The sequence below is a fragment of the Notechis scutatus genome, chromosome 1 (assembly GCF_049901735.1).
Source record: "Notechis scutatus isolate UNSWTSFEM ecotype Mainland chromosome 1, rNotScu1.2, whole genome shotgun sequence".
In the NCBI taxonomy this organism is placed as follows: domain Eukaryota; kingdom Metazoa; phylum Chordata; class Lepidosauria; order Squamata; family Elapidae; genus Notechis; species Notechis scutatus.
Window position 1 is genome coordinate 333,395,531 of NC_142009.1, and position 24,057 is coordinate 333,419,587.

The 24,057-nt window shown below is 46.4% G+C and overlaps 1 protein-coding gene across 1 annotated transcript in view; it reads left to right on the forward strand.

Moving 5' to 3' along the window:
* Nucleotides 1-4,805: 4,805 nt before the first annotated feature.
* Nucleotides 4,806-24,057, forward strand: part of CELF5 (CUGBP Elav-like family member 5) — an 80,648-nt gene continuing 61,396 nt past the window's right edge. Inside the window, exons 1-2 of the mRNA XM_087952778.1 lie at nt 4,806-5,142; nt 18,702-18,784. Of these exons, the coding sequence (XP_087808904.1) occupies nt 4,893-5,142; nt 18,702-18,784 (333 nt within the window). The 5' untranslated portion in view covers nt 4,806-4,892. The remainder of the gene's footprint in view (nt 5,143-18,701; nt 18,785-24,057) is intronic.

Consider the following 24,057-nt stretch of genomic DNA (forward strand, 5'->3'; position numbering starts at 1 on the left):
TGGTGACTGGACTAGAGTTACCCAATCATCTTTCATGGCTAAGGCGGATCTTAAATTCACTGTCTCCTGTGACTGGCCCAAAAGTCACCCAACTGGCTTTCATGCCTGAAGTGGAACTAGAACTCTCTGTCTCCTGGTGATTGGACTAGAGTTACCCAATCATCTTTCAAGGCTAAGGCGGAACTTAAATTCACTGTCTCCTGTGACTGGCCCAAAAGTCACCCAACTGTTTTCATGCCTGAAGTGGAACTAGAACTCTCTGTCTCCTGGTGACTGGACTAGAGTTACCCAATCATCTTTCATGGCTAAGGCGGAACTTAAATTCGCTGTCTCCTGTGACTGGCCCAAAAGTCACCCAGCTGCCTTTCATGCCTGAAGTGGAACTAGAACTCTCTGTCTCCTGGTGATTGACTAGAGTTACCCAATCATCTTTCTCATGGCTAAGGCAGAACTTCAATTCACAGTCTCCTGTGACTGGCCCAAAAGTCACCCAACTGGCTTTCATGCCTCAGGCAGAACTAGAACTCTCTGTCTCCTGGTGATTGGACTAGAGTTACCCAATCATCTTTCATTGGCTAAGGTGGAACTTAAATTCACTGTCTCCTGTGACTGGCCCAAAAGTCACCCAGCTGCCTTTCATGCCTGAAGTGGAACTAGAACTCTCTGTCTCCTGGTGACTGGACTAGAGTTACCCAATCATCTTTCATGGCTAAGGCGGAACTTAAATTCGCTGTCTCCTGTGACTGGCCCAAAAGTCACCCAGCTGCCTTTCATGCCTGAAGTGGAACTAGAACTCTCTGTCTCCTGGTGACTGGACTAGAGTTACCCAATCATCTTTCATTGGCTAAGGTGGAACTTAAATTCACTGTCTCCTGTGACTGGCCCAAAAGTCACCCAGCTGCCTTTCATGCCTGAAGTGGAACTAGAACTCTCTGTCTCCTGGTGATTGGACTAGAGTTACCCAATCATCTTTCATTGGCTAAGGCGGAACTTACATTCACTGTCTCCTGTGATTGGACCAGAAATCACCCAGCTGCCTTTCATGCCTGAAGTGGAACTAGAACTCTCTGTCTCCTGCTTTCTAGGCCAGCACTAAAGCAAACTGGCTCTGAACTGGATTTGTGCCAAGAACTCCCTGGCCACAGTTGTCACCTGTTCCTTGGATCCAAAGTGTTCCCCAAATTACGCATCGGTCCCCAAGGGGGCATTGCAGCTGTTCAAGTCTAAAGTGTGTGGGGGGGCATCTGAAGATCTGGGTAGCCCCCAAACCCCCAAAGACCAGTTGGTCTTTTCCACATTATGACCCAGACTTACGCAGAGAAGACTTTATAAGAGCATCCCCTAGTCAACCCAGTGTTCAGATACACAGCTGGGTATCCCCAAGGTGGCTGACACTCACAACGGATGGACCACAATCCCAGCCACTGGCCTCCTACTAGAGGTTCAACAGCAAAGGGGGCAGCACTGGGCCCTGAAAAGTCACAGCTGCAAATCTCACCCTTTCACACACCCTTTGTTGGGTGTGGAAAAAAACAAAAAACTTCTTCGCTGGGTGTGGAATTTTTCAAAGGATGACTTTAGGCTCCCCCAGTGCGAAAGAGGGAGAAAAACCCTTTGCGTGTGATCTCTGCTATTTTCGCAGGTTTTGGGAGCAGCTGGCCCCAAACCCAGGTGTTGGCTTGGGGTGCCACAGTGTAGAGAGATCAGATAGAATGATCTGGGGGGGGCCCCCAAGACCACAAATCCAACCCCTGTAACCCGGCTGAGTAGGAGGAGCCCCCCTCTCTCATGAAAGGCTAGAAGAGGGTGGGGGGCTTTCATGTGTGAAACCCCAAAAATGCTGGAGCCTGCTGCTCAGTCCCTGCATCACTTTTCTTTTCTCTCTCTCTCTTTCCTGCCTGCCTTTCCCTCTTTCTACCTCTTCCTTCTTCTCTCCCTCCCTCCGTCCTTCCCATTTCGTTCCTTCCTCTCTCCCATTTTGTTTGCTTGTTTGTTCCTTCCTTCCTTCCTTTTCCCCTTTCCCCTGATTCCTTCCTTCCCTTTCTTCCATCCCTTTCCTTCCTCCCTCCCTCCTTCCCTCCCTCTTTCCCATTTTCTTCTTCCTTCCTTTTCCGCTTTCTCCTTCTTCCTTCCTTCCTTTTCCTCCCTCCCATTTCCTCCCTCCCTCCTCCCTCCTCCCTCCCCCCTTTCTTCCTCCCTTTCCTTCCTTCCTTCCTCTTTCTCATCCTTCCTCCCTCACCCCTTCTTCCTCCCCTCCCTTCCTTCCTCCCTCCCTCTTTCTCATTTTCTTCTTCCTTCCTTTTCCGCTTTCTCCTTCTTCCTTCCTTTCTTTTCCTCCCTCCCATTTCCTCCCTCCCTCCCATTTCCTCCCTCCCTCCCTCCTCCTCCCCTCCCTCACCCTTTCTTCCTCCCTTTCCTTCCTTCCTTCCTCTTTCTCATCCTTCCTCCTCACCCCTTCTTCCTCCCTCACCCTTTCTTCCTCCCCTCCCTCCCTCCCTCCCTCCCTCCCTCTTTCTCATCCACCTCATTATTAAAACACCCTTTTGATGAACAACCAATTTTCCAAATGGGGTCTCCCCCTAGATTGAAGTAAAGGAAAGATTAAACTGTAATTTAAATTCTCTTCCTCTTGATTCCAAGCATGGGATTCCTCTGTTTTTGCTCCCAGCAAGTCATTCCTGGGTTATCCTTTGAACCCGGATTTTCACCTTTTTTATTCCAAAGTTCCTTTCTGCATCTCAGGGAGGATTTTGGGATTTTTGGGGCCAAGGTCTCTGCTAGTGGAAGCTTGGTTTAGATATCCCGCATCTCCTTGCAATGATTCTCTCTTTTTCCTCCCTCCCACTCTCCCTCCCCCCTCTTTCTCCCTCCCTCCCTCCCACTCTCCCTCCCCCCTCTTTCTCCCTCCCTCCCTCCCACTCTCCGTCCCCCTCTTTCTCCCTCCCCTCCCTCCCACTCTCCCTCCACCTTCCCTCTCCGTCCCTCCTTCCCCCTCTCTCTCCCTCCGCTCCTCCTTCCCTCCCTCTCCCTCTCCCTCCCCTTTCTCCCTCCATCCCTCCCTCTCTGTCCCTCCCTCCCCCTCTCTCCCTCCGTCCCTCCTTCCCTCCCTCTCCCTGGCCCCTCTCCATCTCTCTCCCTCTCCTTCCCTCCCCTCTCTCCCTCCATCCCTCCCTTCCTCCCTCTCTCTCCCTCCCTCCTCCCCTTTCTCCCACCCTCCCTCCTTCCCTCCCTCCCTCACCGTCCCTCCCTCCCTCACCGTCCCTCCCTCCCTCCCCCTCTCTCTCCTTCTTCCCTCCCTCTCCCTGGCCCCTCTCTATCTCTCTCCCTCTCCTTCCCTCCCCTCTCTCCCTCCCTTCCTCCCTCTCTGTCCCTTCCTCCCTCCCCCCCTCTCCCTGGCCCCTCTCCCTCTCTCTCTCCTCTCCTTCCCTCCTCTCTCTCCCTCCCTCCTTCCCTCCTTCCCTCCCTCCCTCCCTCTCTGTCCCTCCCTCCCTCCCCCTCTCTCCCTCCATCCCTCCTTCCCCTCCCTCTCCCTGGCCCCTCGCCCTCTCTCTCCCTCTCCTTCCCTCCCTCTCTCCCTCCCTCCCTCCTTCCTTCCCTCCCTCCCTCCCTCTCTGTCCCTCCCTCCCTCCATCCCTCCTTCCCTCCCTCTCCCTGGCCCCTCGCCCTCTCTCTCCTCTCCTTCCTCCCCTCTCTCCCTCCATCCCTCCTTCCCTCCCTCTCTGTCCCTCTCTCCCCCCTCTCTCCCTCCATCCCTCCTTCCCTCCCTCTCCCTGGCCCCTCTCCCTCTCTCTCCCTCTCCTTCCCTCCCCCCTCTCCCTCCCTCCCTCCTTCCTTCCCTCCCTCCCTCCCTCTCTGTCCCTCCCTCCCTCCCCCTCTCTCCCTCCATCCCTCCTTCCCTCCCTCTCCCTGGCCCCTCTCCCTCTCTCTCCCTCTCCTTCCCTCCCTCTCTCCCTCCCTCCCTCCTTCCTTCCCTCCCTCCTCCCTCCCTCTCTTGTCCCTCCCTCCCTCCCTCCTCCCTCCCTCCCTCTCCCTGGCCCCTCGCCCTCTCTCTCCCTCTCCTTCCCTCCCCTCTCTCCCTCCATCCCTCCTTCCCTCCCTCTCTGTCCCTCTCTCCCCTCCCCCCTCTCTCCCTCCATCCCTCCTTCCCTCCCTCTCCCTGGCCCCTCTCCCTCTCTCTCCCTCTCCTTCCCTCCCTCCCTCTCCCTCCCTCCCTCCTTCCTTCCCCTCCCTCCCTCCCTCTCTGTCCCTCCCTCCCTCCCCTCTCTCCTCCATCCCTCCTTCCCTCCCTCTCCCTGGCCCTCTCCCCTCTCTCTCCTCTCCTTCCTCCCCTCCATCCCTCCTTCCCTCCCTCCCTTTCTTTCTCTCTCTCTCTCTCATTTTACTACCCGGAAGTGTTTGGAGTCGCCCCCAAAGGTGCCCCCTCTGTGTTTTATCTTTCAGTCGCTGCCGATCCACGGGAGCAGCTGTCTCTCCTCCCTCCCTCCCCACCCACCCCACCCCCATCCTCCGGGCTCTCAAGAGCCTCCGCGACCCCGAGCCAAGCCCGGCCGGTCGTGGGGACGTGGCGGGGGCGGCTGCTTTCCCGCGGCCCCGGTGAAGCCCCCTCCCCTCTCCCGGTGCCCTCTTTTCTCCCCCCCCTCCCCGCACCCTCTTCCCATTTCTCGCGCGGCGGCGCTTTGCAGTTCCGCGTCCCTCCAGGCGGCGTCGCTGCGGAGCGGTCCGCCTTTTGTGGTCCTGATGCTGCGAGCGCCACTTCGCCTCCCGCTGCATCTCTGGTCGCCGCCCGCAGCTCCCGACTCCGCGCCGCCCGCATCCTCCTCCTCCTCCTCCTCCTCCTCCTCCTCCTCCTCCCGTGGGGCGCCCGCCCGCCCGGCCGCGTCGGGACCCGGGGCATGGCCAGACTGCCGGCCAGCGAGCCCAGGCGGCCGGCGCAGCCCCAGCAGCAGCCGCCCCGCGCCTCCCCCATGAGCAGCAGCGGCGCCGCCGACCCGGAGGGCATGAAGGATCTGGATGCCATCAAGCTGTTCGTGGGCCAGATCCCCCGCAACCTGGAGGAGAGGGACCTCAAGCCCCTCTTCGAGCAGTTCGGCCAGATCTACGAGCTCACCGTGCTCAAGGACCGCTACACGGGCATGCACAAAGGTAGGGCGACGGCGGCCCTCCTTTCCCCCCCCCCTCCACCTCTTTCATCCTCCCCTCCTTCCCAGGCCGCCCCTCTCCTCCTCTTCCGCCTCTGCATTCCCTGCCTTTCCACCCCCGGCCTCTGTCCCATTGAAACGGGATGGACTACAAGTCCCATATCAGGATGGGAGCTGTAGTCCCAGACAATTGAGGGGGGAGGAGGAGGAGGAGGTTGGAGACCAGGCATTCTCCGCCTCCCGGTGCTCTCTGCCCCCCCACCCCCAATCTCATCCCCTTTTTCAGTTGGGTTTCCTGCATTCCTTTTTTAGCATCTCCCGGGTGTTTCTCCATCTTTCCCCCCTTTTTTTGTCCCCTCCCTTTCTCAGTTCTCATCTCCTCTTGATTCCTCCTCCCGATCTTTCCTTCCTTTCATTCTGGCCACCCGGCTTGCGCTCAGCACACGTCTGTGCACACACACACACACACACACACACATGCATTATCTCTCTCTTTCACACACACACACACACACACACACACACAAACACACATCTTCCCTCCTTCCCATTATTATTTTTTTGCCCTCTGTCCAGCTGTTATCCAAAGATGTCCCATCCGCTTTTCCTGCAACCAAACAACGGCCACTTTTTCTTTCCAGCCATTTTATTTCAGATTTAAATTCCATCCTCCCCCCCAGCTCTTGGGGTGCGGCCTGACATGGTCAGAGTCCAAGCCCACTCACACCTACACACACACACACACCTACACACACACTTACACACACACACACCCTGGTCTCCACAGGCCTGACACACAATTTTTTTTTCCCTCCGAACCATGATTTTAAGAAGCCTGGAAAAGCCCTGTGTCTGGTTATCAGCTGGATTCTACTCCTTTACAAATGAAAAAAAATGATGGGAGAGAAGGCCCTGGTTCTCATAGGAGCTGGCCTTCCTGCTTTCCCACCCCATAACCCACTCCCTTGTGGAGGTTTGTAAAGAAGAGAGGGAGTGTGAACCTGTTATCCAAAGCACCTGAAGGCCAGACAAGAAGCAATGGCCGAATGATCAAGGAGAGAAGCAATTCCTAGAACGAAGGAGGAATCGTGGCAGGAATTTGGTATGTCTAGTCTAAGGAAGAGAAGTCTTAGCAGTCTCCCAATATTTAAGGGGCTACCACAGAGAAGAAGGGTCAACTTATTCTCCAAAGCAGATGGAAACTAATTAAGGAGAGGTCCAAATTTCCCAACAGTGAGGACAATTAACCAGTGGGATGACTTGCCTTCAGAGGTTGTGGGTGAAGCATCCCCGGAAGTTTCTAAGAAGACATTGGACAGCCATTTGTTTGAAATGTTCTAGGGTGTGTTTTTTTTTTTTTTTTTTGCTTCAGAAGAAGACCTCCAAGGTCCTCCTTCCAACTCTGTTATTCTGTTATGATCCAGAGGTCCTTCTCACAACACTTTTATCTCAATCTCTTCGGTCATCTTCACCCTATTTTTAAAATTCCTGCACCCAAACTCCATCTCTCATCTCCCTTTCCTCCATCACTGCTGCCAACCTGTCTCATTTTATGTTTTTTTTTTTCCAGCCTGCGGGCCTCTCCCTTCCAACTCTCCCCTGTATTTCAATGTGTTTTTAAAGGTAATAATAATAATAATAATAATAATAATAATAATAATAATAATAATAATAATAATAATAATAAATTACAAAGAAACTGGAAGGTCTGTGAAAGCAGAGGGAACACGGTTGCATTAAAAAAAATTACATTAAAGAAACAAACAAAAAATTTGAGAAACAGATCTTTGGTAACTTAACCTAGTTGATCTGAGCTAAATACAGGTGTTTTATTTTTTTAAATTAGCTTTAAGAAGAAAAAAAAGGGAGATTCAGGCTTGAGGGCAATGATGATAAACCTTTTGAGTTTGCCTTGTCAAAAAAAAAAAAAAAATTAGGAAAATGCCTAACTTGATTCTGTTGGTGTGTCACCAACACACAAACCAAAGAGGAACAATTCTTTATATTTTCACTTATTTTGCAAAAACACAATCTAATCATGAGCGATGCTTTGTATTATATAATACAAAGTCCAGTGAATTACAAGTAAAACAAACTCAGGTTCAAAGTGAAGGCACACCCCATTCTCACGCAGCCTTTGAAAATCCTGCAAATACAGGTGTCTTTGAAGAATACAGGTAGACCTCGACTTACAACAGTTCATTTAGTGACTGTTTGAAGTTAGAACAGCGCTGAAAAAGTGACTTACGACTGTTTTTCACACCACAGTCACGTGATCAAAATTCAGGTGCTTGGAAACTGACTCACAATTATGATCCCTACTTGTGACCTTCTGACAAGCAAAGCCAATGGGGAAGCCAGGTTCCACTTAACAACCGTGTTACTAACTTAATGCAGTCATTCACTTAACGACTGTAGCAAGAAAGGTCGTAAAATGGGGCAAAACTCACTTAGCAACTGTCTCGCTCGGAAATTTGGGGCTCAGTGATGGTCGCAAGTCCAAGGACGACCTGCACGTGTTGTGGCGTGTTGGTCAATGCTGGTATGTCAACCCAAACGCCATGTGTGTCACCTTTGACATGCGTGTTCGCTGTCACTGTCTTAAGAGTCAATGGGATGAGCAGCCATCCCATTGCACTGAATTGTCTGTGCGTCCCTAGACATGTCTGGATGATGCACGCACTTACACATGCACACATGATGCGTGTGACTAAGTCACAGGTTCTTTTGGACAGAAAGAGAGGAATTTTAAAACAGCAGTCAAGAAAGTCACAAAAAGAGGACTATCGCTGGCTTCAAGTTATGAAGGCTGTTCGCTCCCTCCTGAATCATATAAAGCAAGCCTTAAGTTCCAGATATTGGGGGTGGCACCAAAGAATCGCCTCAACATCTGGAACTCACCCCTAAAGCCTTAGGGCTAGAAGGGGGCCTTGGAGGTCTTCTAGCCCAACCCCCTGTCCATACACTATACTGGACAAATGAATGTCCAAACTTTTCTTGAAATTCTCCAGTGATGGGGCACCTGAAGATGGCCTTCTGGCCAACTCCTCACCTGCAACAGGTTGGTCGCCCTGAATTGCTAAAAGGTGCTGCTAGTCGTAAATCAAAAACTGAACCCATTGAATATCAAGTGTTGGGCAGTGAAGAATAGAAATAGAATAATAGAAATAAGGAATAAGGAGTGGAATGGAATGGAATGGAATGGAATAGAATAGAATAGAATAGAATAGAATAGAATAGAATAGAATAGAATAGAATAGAATAGAATAGAATAGAATAGAATAGAATACCCCAGTGATGGAACACCCACAACTTTTGAAGACAACTTCTGTTCCATTGATTAATTGTTCTCACTGTTAGTAAATTTCTCCTTAATTCCTTGATTAGTTTCCATCTGTTGTTTTTTATCTTTTTTTGTAAAATAATTTGACCCCCTCTTCTTTGTGGCAGCCCCTCAAATACTGGAAGACTGCTATCCACTATCCTTTTCTCTAGACTAGCCAACCCAAATCCTGCAATCATTCTTCATTTGTTTTAGTTGCCAGGCCTTTAATCAGATTACAGATAATCAGAGTTGGAAGGGACCTTTTGGGTCATCTAGTCCAACCCCCCCCCCGCACGCCCAAGCGGGAGACCCTACACCATTTCTGACAAATCTTAGCATCTTAGCTGCTCTTCTCTGCACTTTTTTTTCCTCAAAGTCTCAACATCTTTTTTGTAATGTGGTGACCAAAAATTGAACTTGACACAAATAAATAAATAAATAAATGCTAAAGAGGATTATTATTAAAATATATCTTCAAAACATTTAAAGAGCAGCCCAGGTAGGATGCTGAAATGGTAAAAGGGCCCAAACAGGGAAAATGAGATCCATTTTTTCATTAGTTTACTTTTAAAGTTGTGTGTTTTATAGAAGTGTTTTAAAGCACCATCAGAAAAATATTTATTTATTTGTATCAGTCCTTCAGTATTTTTACAAATAATCAAGCTGCCAAACATATCCAACATAAACCTTTCTCTTCCTCCTTTCATTCTGTCTCCCTCTTTCTAGCCTGGTGCCTTAACCACTAGACCAAACTGTCTCTTGCTTTCTTATTAAACCTTAAGATGTTTGCTGAGTTAAGCATGAGTATGTTGTATTGACACAAGCCATGGTGTTTTGTTTACCTGGGTGTGATAGGCTTAAGAATCTGGTGTGAACTCAGTCAGGTTATTGGCCAAAAGTTACCTAGGTGGTTTTCATGAAGAACTCACAATCAGCCGGGGATTGGCTCAGAAACCCAATTGGCTTTCATGGTTAAAATGGGACTAGAATTCATAGCCTCCCACTTTCTAGCCTGGTGCCTTAAATCTATAGATATAAAAGCGAAATGCCACTTACGCATCATCACAAAATCTCCAGAACCCCAAAGCCTACAAACTTGAAATTTGGCACGTCTGTTCCTCTTGGCTTCTGCCCTGTTTCTCCAACAATACAGCCTCCCCCAATAGGAAGTCCCAGCATGTTTTATATGAAATGAAATTAAGCCCCTCCCCGCAAATTAAGGCCTATATTAAAACATGCGAAATGGGGGGGAAATGGTGGGGGGGCTTGCCGTTAGGAAGTACTTTTGTTGCACACCCGGATATGGTGTTGCCTGCGTTGACCCTGATACGAAGTGCCCTACCAACGCTGAGGTCAACATCCAAGCCGTCGCCGCCTGCCTGCCCGAAGATGCAAGGGGGGGGGGGGAATTAAGTCACCCCCGAAAAGACAGCCTAGCCATTTTTTCAGGGCTCAAAAAAAAAAAAAGACCCGGCCTTATTATATGAGAAACACGGTAGGTGCTCACTAAGACAGGATTTTTCAAAATGACCATCAGAGCATTAGTATTTCCTATATTATTATTATTAACACGCTCTGATGCTAAGGACTTCTACTCCCCCTCCCCACCTGAAAAGAAATCTGGTCCAAATGCAAAACACAAGCAGAGGAGAGGAGGTTCAGGTTCAGTTTCACAACACCAAGCAGCTTTAGTACAGAACAGTTGAGCTAAGCCATGCCCAGGCTCCTTGCTGTCTCCTTCTTGTTCACACAGCAAATACTGTTTCATTTTCCAAACAGCCCTCAACTCTCTCACACACTGACAGGATGCTAGCCAGATGAATACCGATAGATGCTGGTAGGCAGAGGCAGAATTTATTTTCTTCCTGAAAAACTAAGCCCGACCACATAGTTTCGTAGCGAAGCACGGGTATGGGGCTAGTATGTTATATGGACACAGACATGGTGTTTGGTTAAGCGTAAGCATTTTCAGGCAGTAAACTACGCTAACCAACAATCATGGTTAACTTGATTTTTATTTTTTCCTTGTGAGTTTTTAGTCATTTTTAATTGTGTTTTTTTTCCATTTATGCTTTTATGATATGCTTTTGTTACGAGGTTGCAAACCTCCCAGTGTCACTTCGGTGAGATGGGCGGTACAGAAATTTAATAAATGTAGTTGGATTTGATACCTAAAGAAATGCACACGGTTTGGCTATCCCTGCATCCTGTGGCAAGGAGTTCCGCAAGCTCATTTTATACCCTGACTTCGAAAAGAGTTAATTATTTGGTTTGGGAGGGACAGGAAAACTATTTCTGGCTTTGGAAGTCGGGATTGCAGCTGTTAGTTTTGCCACCTTCTCCCTGGCGCTTCAAATCCTAATTTTGGCCCACCATCCTGGTTTCATCCACACTCCTATTCAGAAGTCCCAGTTGGGTAGAATAAATTCCCCAAGAGTGGGTTGAACAGCTGGGAAGTGCCAAAATACGTGGCAGGTGGGCTGGTTTTTGCCTTGCAAATTCTGCAGACTTGTGTGTGTGACTACACACGCACTTGCAGAGCTGAAATCATGAGTAATTTCTCCTCTGGAGAATTCCTGTCTGCTATTCACAATTTTCTTTGAATTCTTCCCAACCCAGCAGAATAGTGGAAGGAAATTTTGCAAGTGGGGAGGGGGTGTCAAACTCTAAAGGTCAACTCGATGGCTTCTCCCCCCCACCCCATCCCAACTGAACACAACAGGACTTTATTTAGTGTGTAGAAGAAGAAGAAGAAGAAAAAAACAGGAAAAGAGAGATCAAGATTGAAAATGGACCAGATCCAGCAAGGGGCTATATAGATCCAGGGGGAACAAATTCCCCAATTTATTCCATTTCCCCCCCAGAAATTTGCCATAAAGCAAATTAATTAATTAATTCTTTCTTCCTCCCTCCCTCCCTTTCTCCCTATTTATTTATTTATTTATTTATCCTTTCTCTTTTCTTTCTTTTTCTTTCTCTTACTCCCTTCCTTCCCGCCTTCCTTCCTTCACCCCTATTTATTTATTTATTTATTTATCCTCCCCCTCTTTCTTTCTTTTTCTTTCTTTCTGTCATTTTTCTTTCCTTCCTTCCTTTTCCCTCCCTCCTTCCTTCCTTCCTTCCTTCCTTCTTTCCTCCCTTCTTATTTATTTATTTATTTATTTATCGTTTCTCCCTTTTCTCTCTCTCTCTCTCTTTCTTCTTTCCTTCTTTTCTTCCTTCATCCCTATTTATTTTTTCCTCCCTCCCTCTTTTCTTTCTTTTTTTTGTTTCTTTCTTTTTCTTTCTCTCTCTCATTCTTCCTTCCTTCTTCCCTCCCTCCCTCCTTTCTTTCTTTCTTTCTTTCTTTCTTTCTTTCTTTCTTTCTTTCTTTCTTTCTTTCTTTCTTTCTTTCTTTCTTTCTTTCTTTCTTTCTTTCTTTTTTTCTTTCTTTCTTTCTTTCTTTCTTTCTTTCTTTCTTTCTTTCTTTCTTTCTTTCTTTCTTTCTTTCTTTTCAAACGTATTAACCACCCATCTCCCTCACTTTCCTAGTAATGGAAGAGATGCGACTGGCCTAAAAATCACCCAGCTGGCTTTGTGTCTAGGGCAGGACTCGAACTCACAGCCATCCTGGTTTCTAATCAGGCACCTGTCTGACTTATATTGGGCACATGTGTAAAAAATCAAACTAGGACTTATTTTCAGGGTAGGTCGTATTTTGGGGGAAACAGGGTATATATATATAAAAGGACCTAAGCTGCTTGTTACATTTCCAACAATTTTTAGAGAAAACTTTTATCTATTTTAGGAATTAAGACTGGGGTGATATCCCAGCGATAAAACAGCTTGAAGGCATTCTGTTGAAGGGTGACATTCAGCATAAATTTAATATTTTTTTCTTTCATTGCAACTCCCAGGGCTGCATTGCTATTCCTACATTTTGGTGTAGCATCCATTTAATCCCGCAATCGTTCAAATGCACAGTTTCTGAGTCATTTCTCAGCAACCATCATCATCCGCCACAAAAATTCTGAATCATGTGCAGGTAATCTTATGACCACAACTGAGCCCAAATTTTTGGTTGCTAAGCAAGACTTTTAAGTGAATTTTTGCCCCATTTTATGACCTTTCTTGCCACAGTTGTTAAGTGAGTCCCTTTCAGTTGTTAAGTGAATCGCCTGATTGTTAAGTGAACCTGGCTTCCCTGTTGACTTTGCTTCTCAGAAGGTCGCAAAAGGGGATTGTGTGACCCCGGGACACTTCAACGGTCATAAGTATGAGTCAGTCGCCCAGCATCTGAATATTGATCATGTGACCATGGGGATGCTGCAATGGTCATAAGTGTGGGAAATGGTCATAAGTCACTTCTTTCAGTGCCATTGTCGCTTTGAACAGTCACTAAGTGAACTGTTGTAAGTCAAGGATTGCCTGGAATCGTGATGGTTGAGGCATCCTGGGGTTTGCTTATCCAGTGATTCACTTAATGTAGCAAAAATGCCCTAAACTCCGGCAAAACATCCGTCTTGCTTAGCAACAGAAATTTTGGGCTCGGTTGTAGTCGTAAGTCGAGGACTACCTATAGTTATTTGCGAATGTGCCCTTTTAATTGCCACAGTCTCTACAGAGGGGAGGTCAAAAAAGTCAAAATGGCAGCTGCAGCCATCCCATTGGAGCCCTGGGCAGACAACCCAGGGCTTCAGCAGAATGGCTGTGTCCGCCATTTTGACTTTTTTGACCTCGCCGGGCACCTCGCCAACTGTTCTCCTGTGGTGGAACTTAACCGAACTTCATAGAACGATCTGTTCTTCGCCGTCCCCATCCAAAAATCTCGGTCATTTCTTCTCTTCCCCTCCTTTCATTTTTTCACTATCTCTCCAGCTGGTGTGTAGGTTGCATTTTTCACAGATGGTGCCAAACGAACACGTAGAACAAGAGGCAAATACACACACACACACACACAAGTGTGGGTTCCGTTTCGCCTGCCTGTAAATTGTCCCCGTTCAGGAAACTGGAGGGGGAAGAGAGAAGCAGCAAGGAGCCCTCGCCCATCCGCACATTCGCCAGGCCTGATCCTGCTTAGCTTTCGGGCAATCAGACAAGGCCAATTTGGTGATCTGGAATAGTGTTTCTCCACCTCAGCAACTTTAAGATGGGTGGACTTCAACTCCCAGAATGCTCTCTAGCCAGCATGGTGGCCTTGACCTCTGAGAATGCCCCAGCCAGGATTTGAAATCACAGGGTCTGTGATTTCAAATCACTCAGCCTCTGTGGACTTCAACTCCCAGAATTCCCCAGCCAGCATCTTTGGACTTCAACCCCCAAAATGGCCCAGCCAAACATTTGTGAATTTGAAATCCCAGAATACCCCAGCCAGTATCTGTGGACTTCAACTCCCAGAATTCCCCATCCCACATTGGTGCATTTGAAATCCCAGAATTTCCTAGTCAGGTTCTATGAACTTCAACTCCCAGAATTCCCCAGGCAATATTTGTGGAGGTGAAATCCCAGAATTTCCTCATCAGGTTCTATGAACTTAAAGTCCCAGAATTCCCCATCCCACATTGGTGCATTTGAAATCACAGAATTTCCTAGTCAGGTTCTATGAACTTCAACTCCCAGAATTCCCCAGGCAATATTTGTGGAGGTGAAATCCCAGAATTTCCTCATCAGGTTCTATGAACTTAAAGTCCCAGAATTCCCCAGGCAATATTTGTGGAGGTGAAATCCCAGAATTTCCTAGTCAGGTTCTATGAACTTCAACTCCCAGAATTCCCCAGGCAATATTTGTGGATGTGAAATCCTAGAATTTCCTAGTCAGTTCTATGGACTTCAACTCCCAGAATTCCCCATCCAGCATCTGTGCACTTCCATTCCCAGAAATCCACACACCTTGACAGTAACAACTGAAGTCTGCAACAAAATGTTGTCTTAATACATCAGTGCTTCTCACTGGTGTGGGGGTGGACATCTTTCTTTGACAGGCCAACTTCGTGCCATCAGTTTTATTTTCTTTTTCTATTCTATTGTCAATCTTTTGTGGTTTGTGGGCTGGTTGTGTGTGCCTTTGCTGGCCTATATAAGATGGTTCGGTCTATTTTTTTGAGGGAGGGGGATATTTCCAGGTATTCCTTGACTTACAACCATTCATTTAGTGACCGCTCAAAGTTACAACAACATGGAAGAGTGACGTATGACAGATCCTTAACACGTACAAACCAGTGGTGGGAATCAAATTTTTTTTACTACTACTTCTGTGGGCGTGGCTTGGTGGGCGTGGCGTGGCGTGGGAAGGATATACTGCAAAATCTCCATTCCCTCCCCACCCCGCTAACCTGCTTTCCAGCTCCGTTCTCCTTTGCAGGGCAACCAAAGAAGACCCAGCCGATCAGCTGGGACTCAATGGGAGGCAGATAATAGATGCGGGTGAGGCCAGTCAGAGGTGGGATTGGCCGGTTCTCCAAACTACTCAAAATTTCCACTATATCAATTCATAAAATATTTCTATGGTCTATTTAGAGTTGCCAACAGAAAGGGAGGGGGGGAAAGGGGTTTGAAAGAGCAGTGCGGCAGCTTGGAAATCGAAAGTGCATTCCATAAATAGTTTTTCAAAGATAGTAACTAGGTGACTGAAGTTCCTGCCGCCGCAAATATCTGACTGGAGAACATGATTGATGACTGTTGGCTGTGGATGTGCCCCATTGGAGAATATGAATTACAATACACCGGGGGAAACCAGGGTCAAAGGTGACAAAGAATTATATGTGTCTCAGAGTTGGCTACACCCAGGCAGTGCCGGACATATTAACTCCCAATAAATCCTTTGGAAGTTTTGGAAGTTTGGCTCGAGACTCATGATTTAAATGGGGGGGTAACTGCCGGAATCCTGACATGCTACTGGTTCCTCAGAACTGGTCAGAACCTGTTGAATACCACCTCTGCCACCCAGTCACATGACCACCACGCCACCCAGCTGGTCATTTGGCAGATCATATTAGTGGTCCACGGGATTTAAAATTATGAATTTAGTGGTCCCTGAGAGCTGAAAGGTTGGTGAGCCCTTTGCGCTGTAAGGCTCTGGGGATTTCAAATGAAAACAGCCTTACTTGTGGTTAAAAGGATCAACTGGCGAACTTGAACCAGAAAGGCCCAAGGGAACTGTGAATAAACAGAGTTCAATCAGAGGGCCAGGCATATGAATGTCAAGGTAGTCCTTGACTGACGTCCACAACCGAGCCCAAAATTTCTGACGCTAAGCGAGATGGTTGTTAAGCAAGTTTTGGCCCATTTGAAGACCTTTCTGGCCAGAGTTGTTAAGTGAGCCGCTTCGGTTGTTAAGATAGTAAGATGGTTGTTAAGTGGATCTGGCTTCCCCATAGAATTTACCTGTCAGAAGATGGCAAAAAGAGACCCTAGGACTCTGCAACTGTCATAAATGCAGGCCAGTTTTCCAGCTTCTGAATTTTGATTATGTGATGATGGGGATGCTGCAATGGTTGTAAGTGGAAGAATGGAATATGGAACATGGAACAGAATAGAATGGAATGGAATGGAGTATGGAATATGGAATAGGATAGGATAGTGTAGAATGGAATGGAATATGGAATAGAATAAGGAATAAGGAAATAATAGAATAGAATAGAATAGAATAGAATAGAATAGAATAGAATAGAATAGAATAGAATAGAATAGAATAGAATATATGGAATGGAATAGAATATGGAATATGGAATAGAATAAGCAATAAGGAAAGAATAGAATAGAATAGAATAGAATAGAATAGAATATATGGAATGGAATAGAATATGGAATATGGAATAGAATAAGCAATAAGGAAAGAATAGAATAGAATAGAATAGAATAGAATAGAATAGAATAGAATAGAATAGAATAGAATAGAATAGGGAATAAGGAATAAGGAATAAGGAATAATAGAATAGAACAGAACAGAATAGAACAGGGAATAAGGAATAAGGAAAGAATAGAATAGAATAGAATAGAATAGAATAGAATAGAATAAGGAAAGAATAGAATAGAATAGAATAGAATAGAATAGAATAGAACAGGGAATAAGGAAAGAATAGAATAGAATAGAATAGAATAGAATAGAACAGGGAATAAGGAAAGAATAGAATAGAATAGAATAGAATAGAGAATAAGGAAATAATAGAATAGAATAGAATAGAATAGAATAGAATAGAATAGAATAGAATAGAATAGAATTCTTTATTGGCCAATTGTAATTGGACATACACGGAATTTGTCTCTGGTGCTGAAGCTCTCAGTGTAAACACATACAATAAAATGCATGGATCATAAATCGTACTTAATTGGTCATAAATCACATTTTTCAGTGCCATTCTAACTTTGAACTGTTACTTTGAACTGTTCTAACTTTGAACTGTCACTAAACAAATGTTGTAAATCGAGAACCACCTGTAAACTGTCTCAGTTGAAAAAGGGTTAATCCTCCTGATGTTTGTTAAGATGGTCGTTTACAGCAGGGGTGTCAACCTTGGCAACTTTAAGACTTGTGGACTTCAACTCCCAGAGTTCCTCAGCCAGCAAAGCTGGCTGAGGAACTCTGGGAGTTGAAGTCCACAAGTCTTAAAGTTGCCACGGTTGGACACTCCTGGTTTACAGCGTAGGAGGTGAGTAGATTCTCCTGGGCTGGATAGAGAGAGGGATTAAACCCAGGGCCCTAGACTCGCTTCCAAGGTTCAGTCAATCAGAATAGAGCTGGAAGGGGCTTTGGAGGTCCTGTAGTCCAACCCTCTGCTTAAGTAGGAAGCCCCTTTCAGACAAGTAATGGTTCAGTCCTGTGGTGGGATTCAAATTTTTTTACTACCGCTTCTGTGGGCGTGGCTTGGTAGACGTGGTTTAGTGGCCATAGCAGGGGAAGGATATTATAAAATCTCCATTCCCACCCCATTCCTGGGGGAAGGTTATTGCAAAATCCCCATTCCCTCCCTACATCACTAACCTGCTTTCCAGCTCTGTTCTCCTGTGCAGGGCAACCAAAGAAGACCCAGCCGGCAGAGAATAGATGGGGGCAGGGCCAGACAGAGGTGGTATTTGCTGGTTCTCCGAACTACTCCAAATTTCCACTAACGGTTCTCCAGAACTGGTCAGAACCTGCTGAACACCATCTCTGGTCCACAAATCCTGGTGGCAAGCAGTTCCACTGGTTAATTGTTCTCTCAGTCAGGAAATTCCTCCTTAGTTCTAGGTTGCTTCTCTCCTTGATTTGTTTCCATCCGTTGTTTCTTTGTCCTGACTTCAGGTGCTTTGGAGAATAGCTTGACCCCCTCTTCTTTGGGGCAGGCCCTCAAATATTGGAAGGCTGCTATCATGTCTCCCCTAGTCCTTCTTTTCACTAAGCTAGACATACCCATTTCCTGCAACCGTTCTTCATATGTTTTAGTCTCCAGGCCTTTAATCATCTTAGTTGTTCTTCTTTGCACTTTTTCCAACATCTTTTTTGTCATGTGGTGACCAAAACTGGATGCAGAATTCCAGGTGTGGCCTAAGGTTTTATAAAGCAGTACTAATAACTTCATGTGATTCCTCCATGTTTATGACATGGTGCTTATGACGTGGTGCTTATGACGTGGTGTGTGACGTACAGTCCTTGACTTAACAACCATTCATTTAACGACCGTTCAAAGTTACAACAGCACGGAAAAAAGGGACTAGCGGCCAGTCCTCACACTTATGACCATCGCTTCATCCTCACAGTGTTGTGGTCAAAATTTGGATGCTTGGTAGCTGGCCTACATTTACCGCTGTCTTCAGCATCCCAGGTTCAGATATGTCCTTTTTTTCTTTTTTGGTAGTGTGGTGACCCAAACAGGCTGCAGAATTCCAGGTGGGGGGGTCTTACGAAGTGGTTAAATCAGAGGTGATATTCAGCAGGTTCCGACCAGTTCTGGAGAACCAGTAGCGGACATTTTGAGTAGTTTTGGAGAACCGGCAAATCCCATCTCTGACTGGCCCCGCCTCCATCTCTTTTCTGTCTCCCATTGAGTCTCAGTTGATCAGCTGGGTCTCCTTTGGTTGCCCTGCACAGGAGAACAGAACTGGAAAGCAGGTTAGTGGGGTGGGGAGGGAATGGAGATTTTGTAGTATCCTCCCCACGCCACGCCCACCAAGCCACGCCCACAGAACCAGTAGTAAAAAAAATTAAATCCCACCACTGGGTTAAATGCCTTCTGCGCACAGACGAGACGACGCGTTTGATGTTCCTTCTGCTTCCGTTTCAGGGTGCGCTTTCCTGACCTACTGCGCCCGAGACTCCGCTATCAAAGCTCAGACTGCCTTGCACGAACAGAAGACGCTTCCAGGGGTAAGTGTGGGAATCCGTCCATTTTGCAGAGCGGGGACCCATTCATCTCAGAACAATTTCGGTTTTGCGTCATGTGTCCAAAATGTGGTGAGAAAAACAGATGAATATTCCTGGGATTCCTTTTTTTCCGCTCCATTGTCGTTAGCCCTGCGAGGTTGTCCAGACAAATTTCACATCAAGGTCCTTTTACATTTCTTTTATTTGAAATAGGAGGCCAAGAGCCATCTCAAAATATCTGGTTTTTCAGTGTTCAAACCTTCGCTGATAAATTCCATTTTTACAAGCACCCCGAATTTTAGTTCAGTTTGAATGGCAGAGCTTAGAAGAAATTTTGTTCATGTTTGGTTTTTTTCCAATTTATTTATCTGTCTGTCTGTCTGTCTGTCCATCTATTTATTTATTCCCCACTCACAGGTAAATATAATGCAGGTGGTCCTCAAGTTACGGCCACAATGGAGCCCAAAATTTCCATTGCTAATCAAGTGAGTTTTGTGAGTTTTGTCCCATTTTACGACCTTTCTTGCCACAGTCGTTAAGTGAATTGTTGCAGAAAAATCTGGTTTTTCGGTGTCCAAACCTTCGCCAATGAACTCCAGCACCCCAAATTTTAGTTCAGTTTCAACAGCAGACCTTAGAAGAAATGTTGTTCATGTTTATTCATGTATTCATGTATTCATTCATTCATTCATTCATTCATTCACAGGTAAATATAATACAGTTAGTCCTCGAGTTACGACCACAATGGAGCCCAAAATCTCCATTGCTAACCGAGACAGTTGTTAAGTGAGCTTTGTCCCATTTTACGACCTTTCTTGCCACAGTCGCAAAACGAATTACTGCAGTTGTTAAGCTAGTCACACAGTTGTGAAGTGAATTTGGCTTCCCCACTGACTTTGCTTCTCAGAAGGTCGCTAAAGGGGATCACTTGACCCCGGGATGCTGCAACCGTCATAACTATGAGTCAGTTGCCAAGCGTCTGAATTTTGATCACGTGATGGTGTGGAACGTTGCAATGGTTGTCAGTTTGAAAAATGGTTAAAAAGTCAATTTTTTTCCAGTGCCATTGTAACTTCAGTCATTAAACGAACTGTTGTAAGTTGAGGACTATCTGGATAGCTCTATTTTTGTGGCAAGAATCTTGCAAAGGTGATTTTTTTTTTTTTTTTTCAAATTCTGGAAAACTAGGGAGGGTCGCTTCTGATAGACTTCCCACATCCCTTTTCCTTCGGTGGGTCTGGAGATTTTTTACAGGTAGATGTGTGAGAAACGGTCATAAGTCTCTTTTTTCACGGCTGTTGTAACTTTGAACGAGCATTAAACAGGCTGCTGTAAGTCAAGGACTACCAGTATCATTGTTTGTAATCTTTGAACACAGAGATGGAAATTACTTTTTTTCAGCAGATAACAGGAAAGAAACATATACAGGTACAGATTAACAGAGTTGGAAGGGACCTTATAGGTCATCTAGTCCAACCTCCCGCCCAAGCAGGAGACCTTACACCATTTATGACAGATGGCAGTCCAGTCTCTTCTTGAAAGCCTCCAGTGATGAAGCTCCCACAACTTCCAAAGGCAAATTCTGTTCCATTTGGTTGATTGTTCTCACTGTCAGAAAATTTCTCCTTATTTCCAGGTTGAATCTCTCCTTATTCAGTTTCCATCCATTATTCCTTGTCTGGCCTACAGGCGCTTTAGAAAACAGCTTGACCCCTTCTTCTCTGGGGCAGCCCCTCAAATATTGGAAGACTGCTATCCTGTCTCCCCTGGTCCTTCTCTTCCCTAGACTAGCCAAGCCCATTTCCTGCAACCGTTCATCATATGTTTTACTCTCCAGTCCCCTAATCATCCTGGTTGCTCTTCTCTGTGCTTTTTCATAAATACTAAATGGCAGAGGCTGCCTTCGGGACAAGCAAAACGTTGTAAAAAAGCAGACTAAATCAATGAAAATTAAGGACTTAGCAAACTTTATTTTTGGAACCTTTGCTCAAATGATTAATATGTTTCTAAGAACTGCTCCATTCTTCCCCACCCCCACTCCAATTGTAATATTTAACACGAATACAGCTTCAGCAGGTGACACATTTAGCTGAGCTCAGAAAGCTAAGCTGGACCAGTTATTTAGATGGGAGACCACTCGGAGATCATAAGGCTGTAGTCTAGGCCAGCAATCCCCAATCTTTGTGGCTTGGTGTGGCCCGTCTTGGGGAGGGGAGGGAAACTGGGCCACATAAGCGTGAGTGGCGGGCCAGGGTACAGGGGTACGCAGCTCGACTTGCACAAAAGGTGGGCCAGTGTGTGCGAGTGCCCACCAGCCCACTGCTCACACAATTTGAGCTGTGTGGACACACACATGCTCCAGCCAGCCACTCGTGTGGCCCAATTCCGAATAGGCTGCGGCCTAGGCCTAGGGGTTGGGGACCTATGGCCTAGGCCAGTGATGGCAAACCTTTTCGGCACCGAGTGCCCAAACTGGAAGGCGCATGCATGTTCATGCTTGTGTGGGTCCAGGAACGCTGGAAACCTGAAGACCAGCTGGCCAGTGCGTGCATGCCTGTTTTTTGGCGCTGTTTTCAGGCCATTTTCAGGCTGTTTTGGGCCTGAAAATCACCCGAAAAACAGCCTGCTTTTGGGGTCATTTTCAGGCCATTTTTGGGCCATTTTCATCCTGAAAAACAGCCTGAAAACAGCCTAAAATGGCCCCCCAAAGCAGCCTAAAGCGGCCCAGAAAATGGCTTGAAAACAGCCTGGAAAACGGCCTAAAACGTCCTGAAAAGCAGCCTGGAAATGTCCTGAAAAATGTCCTGTTCTTTGGCCATTTTTAGCCATTTTCAGGCTGTTTGGGGGGCATTTTCAGGCCATTTTTGGGCCATTTTTCAGCCCAAAAAAAACAGCCTGAAAATGCCCTAAAATGGCCCAGAAAATGACCTGAAAACACCCTAAAACGGCCCGGAAGACGTCCCAAAAAACGTCCTGGGTTTTGGCCATTTCTTCGGCTGTTTTCCAGTGCTCTGGCGCCCGCAAAGACCAGTTGACCAGTGTGCATGTTCAGGCCATAAACCAGAGGAGCAGCTGGCGATGCTGCGCGTGCCAGGGGAGGGCTCTGCATGCCACCTCTGGAACAGGTCATAGGTTCGCCATCACAGGCCTAGGTTGTTGTCACTTACTTAAATCAGCTCAATTTTAATAACATCATTTTGGTTTTAGTCTGTCCCCAATTTTTTAGCTTTGAGACACTTCCTTTTAGGAGTCGAGCCTCTTCATGCCTTTGTTTTACAGGTTGTCCTCTACTTAGAACCGTTCATTTAATGACTGTTCAAAGTTACAACAGCATTTTAAAAGCGAGCCTCGCTTATACTGTTTTTCACACTTAACGACCCACGGTCATGTGATCAAAATGCAGACCCTTGGCAACACGCTCATATTTATGACAGTGGTAGGTCACACGATCCCCTTTTGCGACCTTCCAACAAGCAAAGTCAATGGGGAAGCCAGATTCGCTTAACAACCGTGTTCCTGACATAAATAACTGCAGGGATTCACTTAACAACAGCGCTATTAATTTAACAGCTGCAGAGATTCACTTAATAACAGAGTCAAGAAAGGTCGTAAAATGGGGCAAAACTCACTTGCTTAGCAACAGAAATTCTGGTCTCATAAATCGAGGACTACCTATATACTCAGGCAATTAATTCCTGCTATTCCTATTTTTTTGGGGGGGAAGAGAGCTGTTTCTTTTGTGAAAGGGAGGAGCTGACCATTTAACAGAATAACAGAGTTGGAAGTGACTTTGGAGGTCTTCTAGTCCAACCCTCTGTTCAAGCAGGAGACCCTATGCCATTCCAGGCAAATAGTTGTCCAATCTCTTCTTAAAAACCTCCAGTGATGGAGCATTTACAACTTCTGGAGGCGAAGCATCCCACTGATTAATTGTTCTCTCAGTCAGGAAATTCCTCCTTAGTTCTAAGTTGCTTCTGTCCTTGATTAGTTTCCATCCTTGTTGCTTCTTGTCCTGCCTTCAGGGGCTTTGGAGGATAGCTTGACTCCCTCTTCTTTGGGGCAGCCCCTCAGATATTGGAAGGCTGCTATCATGTCTCCCCTAGTCCTTCTTTTCATTAGACTAGACATACCCAGTTCCTGCAACCATTCTTCATATGTTTTAGCCTCCAGTCCCCTAATCCTCTTTGTTGCTCTTCTCTGAACTCTTTTCTAGAGTCTCAACATCTTTTTTTACATCGTGGCGACCAAAACTAAATGCAGGATTCCAAGTGTGGCCTTACCAAGGTCTTGTAAAATGGTATTAACACTTCACGTGATCTTGATTCTATGTTAATGCAGCCTAGGATCGCGTTAGTATTTCGGTCAGTGCTACTGTGGTCCTTTTGTCTGGAGGAAAAGCAATTCTGACACCATTTTTCTTCCACACTTTCGCTGAAAGCTGTGGCACACAAACACGTACGTATACACACACACACACACACACACATTTTCACACTGCAGGACAGTTTCTCACATCCTGGTGGAGATCGAGGCTCCCTTCTCCGAACAGTTTTGAGAGTAGAGAGACAACCTGGTTCCCGGATCTCAAGATGCTTCTTTATTAAATATTTCCATTAAGATCCAGTTTGTTCTATCCTGTTAATCACCTCTGACAACAATAATAATAATTTAAAAAACAAAACAAACCACAGCAACATGGAAATAGTTTAAAAGCATCGACTTTGCAAAAGCTGAATTTGTGGCCTTTGGAAGAATTCTGCTTGAAAGCAATGCGGGAGTCCTCGGGTTACGACCGCAATTCAGCCCAAAATTTCCATTCTGTGGGCATGGCATGGCTTGGTAGGCGTGGCATGGCTTGGTGGGTGTGGCTTGGTGGGTGTAGCAGGGAAGGATACTGTAAAATTTTCATTCCCTCCCCACTCCAGGAGGAAGATATACTGCAAAATCCCTACTCCCTCCCCCACCCCACTAACCTGCTTTCCAGCTCCATTCTCCTGTGCAGGGCAACCAAAGAGGAGCCCGCCAATCAGCTGGGACTCAATGGGAGGCAGAGAAGAGATGGGGTTGGCGGGGCCAGTCAGAGGTGGGATTTGCCGGTTCTCCAAACTACTCAAAAATTCCATTACCGCTTCTCCAGAACTGGTCCGAACCTGCTGAATACCCACCTCTGTAATAGTAATGCAGTTCCTACAACGTCAGGGTGTCAAAACTCAAGATGCTTAAATCCGGTCCTTGGAGCCGGCCTGGGAATATCAAAAGACTGGCCTGCAGTGCTT